General features: G+C 43.6%; 1 protein-coding gene across 1 annotated transcript; it reads right to left on the bottom strand.

The window, feature by feature from the left end:
- Positions 1–3,197: 3,197 nt before the first annotated feature.
- Positions 3,198–3,510, bottom strand: SMIM36 (small integral membrane protein 36). The gene has a single exon (XM_090257842.1). The coding sequence runs from the start codon at positions 3,477–3,479 to the stop codon at positions 3,198–3,200; it is 282 nt and encodes a 93-aa protein (XP_090113968.1). The 5' UTR covers positions 3,480–3,510.
- Positions 3,511–4,776: the final 1,266 nt, after the last annotated feature.

The raw sequence follows: 4,776 nt of genomic DNA, 5'->3' as shown, positions 1-4,776 counted from the left end.
CTCTCCCTTTCTTCCTTCACTTTGGAAGTGTTTTATTTGTGTCCTTCCCACAGCTGTCGTCCAAATTAGGTCAAACATTGCATTTGCTTTAATAAAAAGTGTGCCTGGTGAGAGAATAATGAATTAAAAGTAGGCAAAATTGGGTATCCTAAGCTGGTAAGGAAGCAGAAATAAGGCAGCAGTTGAATGTACAAAGAAAATTCTTGGTTCTAGTTGGCAATCCATCCTGCCAGGTTTTAAGACATTAATTCAAATGTCACAGTGGTCCAACTAATAGTTCCATCGGGGAATAAAGGTTTATTTCAAAAATAAGAAATAAATCCCAAAGTTTTAAAATACAGGCAGGTAAGAGATCAGGCTCTAGAAAGAGTGAAGAAGGCAAAGAGGAAAATGGAAATAATAGGATTTTAGTCCCAGATCTGAAGCCAAATAGTCTTGGGAAAATCACTCTGCTTTCTCCTTCTTTTCTGGCAAAATCCTTGTGGTTTTTTTAGATTCTGAGAGTACTGGCTATTCAGGAAAGAGTGTTTCGAATGCTGGGAAGCTGGTTCCTGCTTGAAGAATGCAAATTAAATGAAACACAGCAAATGAACCAGAGGCTTAGAAAAGCTTCATAATACCTTTTATTCCAATGTTCATCTTAGAGTCTTTTTAGTTTCCTTCTTTTTTTCTCTTGCCTGATTTTATTTCTGTTTCCCTTTTCTGTTGTTGTTATTAGAATTTTTTTTTGTTCTTCTTTGCTGCATTTGCTTGAAATTTATTTTTCTACGCTCGATTTCTATTAATCAATTGGCCCCAACATGAAATGGAAACATAATTGAAAATACTTTTATTTTTTAAAATGTTGAAGAATGTTTGCTTCATTTCTTAACTTTAAAGTTAATTAGATGAGTTAACATTTCATATTCCTCTTAAAAAGCTAAATTAATTATTATCATTACATTATGTAGTCCACTGATTTTTTTTCCTCCACTGATATATGTATTCCCATGACAGGGGAAAGAAATAAAAAGGTTGGCCCATGTGAAGGTCATGCTAGGAAAAGGGCAGGGTTTTAGAAGCTGCCTGTGAATCTACTGCATCTCCCCATTCATTTTACATTTTCATTATTAAAGTAGGGATGGCTTCTTGACCATAAAAGAAAAAAATTCCTCTGAAGGATTTTTAATATAATTTTCAAGTTATATATTTTAAGAGAAAATATGATTTTCTGATAAAATATAAACAGAAGATAATAAATACTATAAACCTGAAAACAAAATAACTGGAATTATCTTTATTTTTATTATGACTACTTAACAATCCAAAAGCACAGCACGACCCATTGCTGAAGCTGGCAGGGCAGGCCGGCCAGTCCCTCCTCTTCAGTTTTCTGTGGGACAAATTGAAATTTACCGTAAATTCTCATTTTTTCCTTCACAGTTTTGGAAGCCATCAGACTTTCAAAATCAGCAACCTTGATAATTTCTGCTTTCAAGCTTGCTGATTTCTCTTTTCTGTCTACAATGCCATCTCCTGTCCTTCACTCCCAGCCCCTAGCACACTTTTGTCTTTCTAGAAAATAGTTGCTCATCTCTCTAGATCAGTGGTTCTCAACCTTCCTAATGCCACGACCCTTTAATACAATTCTTCATGTCGTGTTGACCCTCAACCATAACTAAAGCATAGTGATTAATTACAAAAACAATATGTAATTATATATGTGTTTTCCGATGGTCTTAGGCAACCCCTGTGAAAGGGTCGTTCGACCCCCAAAGGGGTTGCGACCCACAGGTTGAGAACCGCTGCTCTAGATGAACCATCTCATCTTTGCTACCTGAGTCCAAGATGAAATTGACTATTCAACGTCATTCACATACTTCCTGAGCCCCTTTTACGTGCTGGGCACTCATGTCTCTATGGACTCCCACTCTCTATAGATTTCTAGGAGAACATTTGCAATGCTTTCTTGTGCTTCATTGTCTCAGTCATGCCTGATGCCTCTCTTTCTGTGAGGCAGCGAAGACAGAGGGCAGGAACCTGGCACACTAATTTCTTTGTATTTCCACACAAGACCTCCTTAGACAAAAGGTTCAGTCAATCACCAAAGGAACATGGAACTTGCTGTGAACTTGGGGAAGAGAAGATTAATAGAGATACATACACAATGGAGATAATAATTCAAAGTCATGGCAATAGACGAATGAGCAGGGAAACAATTTTTGTTAGTTACCAGCAACAATGAAAGGGAGTGAGAAGAGAGCAGGCAGTGCTCAGGGGGACTGGAACGCCAAGCTGTGGGCTGCAACATGGCGCCGTGGGCCTTCAGTAACTGCATCAGACCAGATCAGATGTCAACACTGTAGCTTAATGTTCTTGGTAAGGAGAATGAAGGAGAATAATATTACAATCATCGTAACCGCTAACACTAGGTGCCAAGTACTGTTGCAAATGCTTTCAGTGAATTAACTTACTTTAATACCTCAAACAGTCTACAGGTCCTACCGGTTAGCTCTGATCCACAGAATGGTGGCCCTGGTCACACAGCTAGTATCTGACCTGTCACACAGCTAGTAAGGGGAAGAAGCAGAGCTCGAACCCGGGCTCCAAGCTTTGTCGATTAATCATGATGCACTCCAGTGATGGTGTTTCCATACAGGCTCACAGTGGGAAGCATAATGTGAGGAGCTGGCATGCATAAAAATAATAAAAATTCTGGAAATTTCCAGTGATTAACTTGGAAAGGAGAGACTGGCTAAGTATAGGATACATTCGAGCTGGTCTCCTTCCTCATTTCTCTCTCTCTCTCTCTCTCTCTCTCTCTCTCTCTCTTTCTCTCTCTCTCTCTCTCTCTCTCTCTCTCTCTCTCTCTCTCTCTCACACACACACACACACACACACACACACCCATTGCACTCGCTTCTTCAAATCCCTCCTCACCTCCCAATCTCTCCCAGAAATGGCATCACTGGGAAGGTACTGGTGACCAGCTTCACTAGACCACAGAATCTAGCAGACCTGACCAAATAAATACCGCTTTGGGTTGCTTACCTTAGATACTTGCGTTATCCATACAGGATGCCGGGAGAGCAGAAAGGAAGACAGGGCTCCCACCTCCGTGGCCCAGCAGGATCTGTATGCTGCGAGGGTCGCAGCCCCTGGGAGAATAGCTTGTCCAGGATGTCTCGTGCTCTCTCCCCAAGGTCCCCCGGTGCGCCTCACACCATTGTGCTTTTCTTTCCTAGCGGAGTGGGATTTCCAAAATGAAGTCCTGGTCCCCGCGCCCAGGGGTCCCCCGGGGCGCTTTGCTGCATCACCACCAAGCGGATGGAGGGCTGAGCATCGAGAGCAGCCTCGGGCGTGTACTCCTTACTGGGGTCCTTGCCTCGGCAGTCATACAGCATGCAGGAGATGAGGAAGACCAGGAGCAAGATGACGTAGCTTGCAACTAGGATGATCAGGTTCAAGGTGACAGGGTCAATCTCCAAGTAGAACTCCATGACGTCTCTCACCGTTAGGAAGTGGGTCCAGAGAAAGGCCACAAGGCCAGTCTGGCGATTGCAGGGAGCAAACCCTAAACTCGTTGGAATAGTTACATTGGCTCTGAAGTAAAAATACATTAATCCCCAGGTCTCTGGGAGACCTCACAGATTACAGCTGCTCAGTTTAATAACTTAAGCTCTTGCCGTTAATACTAGAGTCACCAGAACACAGACGCTGTCTCTCATCAGTTCAGCTATGCAGAGACGGAGAAAGAGGAAAAGAGATGATCTGAGTGTCACCAAAGCAGGGGGTCCACACAGTTTATCCTCCAATCAGTCTGTGTGGTGAGCAAAAGTAAGTGCTGTTCATAAGCACACCGTGAACAAATCAGATCGCCCTGGAAAAAGGTGCAGTATTGTCACTTATATAAGGGAGGTTTAATGCCAAGAATCTATACATGGAGAGATTGGGCAATCAGGTCCATGGGCTTTGGGAATACAGTAGATGAGTTTTTTTTAATAAGAGGAGCATACCTAGGGCCCAACGTTTTTCCCCTTTTCTTCGTTTGTTGGTTTTCAATTTCATCAAGTACTTTTTGAGCCCCTCCTATATCTCAGGCACTGTGCTAAGCAACCTGGAGAGAAGCAGTTAGTGTAGCAGGGAAGAGATATTAAACCAATAATCTCACAGTCACTGTTTAAAAACAGTGGGCATAAATCTATAAAGCACAAGGAGAGGGGACCAGGCGCGTGTGTCCCAAGGTAGGTCAGAGAAAACTTCCCTGAGGAAGAGACATTTACCCTTTGACCTGAAGGACGGGCAGAAGTGAGCGAGGTTGGGACTGGCAGGGTAGAGTCTTCTTGCCACAGAGAGCGGTGTTTGTGAGAGATCTGAGCAGAAAGAAGCCTGGGAAACTGGGGGAGTTGGAACAAAGGCAGTGGGACTGGAGCAGAGAGAAAAGAATGAGGAGCCTAAGGGGAGAGAGGCAGGCAGGGCAAAGCGACGGGTGGGCCTCACGAAGGACTTGACTCCTGATCCTGGAACAGTGGGTGACATCGAGTGCTTTCCTGCAGGGGAGTGACGCCATATTATTTGCATTTTAAAGGGCACCTTGGCTGCTGTGTGGAGGCAGGAAGATAAGCTGATGGAAAGAAAGACCTGAGAGAATACAGGTATTCCTTGATTAGAAATCATCATGCCACCTCAGTTGTAGCCCTGGCCAGAGCCAACTGCATGGCAGTTGCACGGGGCCCCAAGTCCAGAAGGGTCCCACCATGGGTTAATGCTCTGCTGCCACCATCTTGCAATTTCTCA

Source organism: Furipterus horrens, unplaced genomic scaffold (assembly GCF_987537825.1).
Source record: "Furipterus horrens unplaced genomic scaffold, mFurHor1.1.pri manual_scaffold_11, whole genome shotgun sequence".
NCBI classification, from domain to species: domain Eukaryota; kingdom Metazoa; phylum Chordata; class Mammalia; order Chiroptera; family Furipteridae; genus Furipterus; species Furipterus horrens.
This window is presented reverse-complemented; position numbering and strand designations above follow the sequence as displayed.

Coding starts and splice junctions, on each gene's coding strand:
- SMIM36 (XM_090257842.1), bottom strand. CDS start 3,479: ATGGAGTTCTACTTGGAGATTGACCCTGTCACCTTGAACCTGATCATC.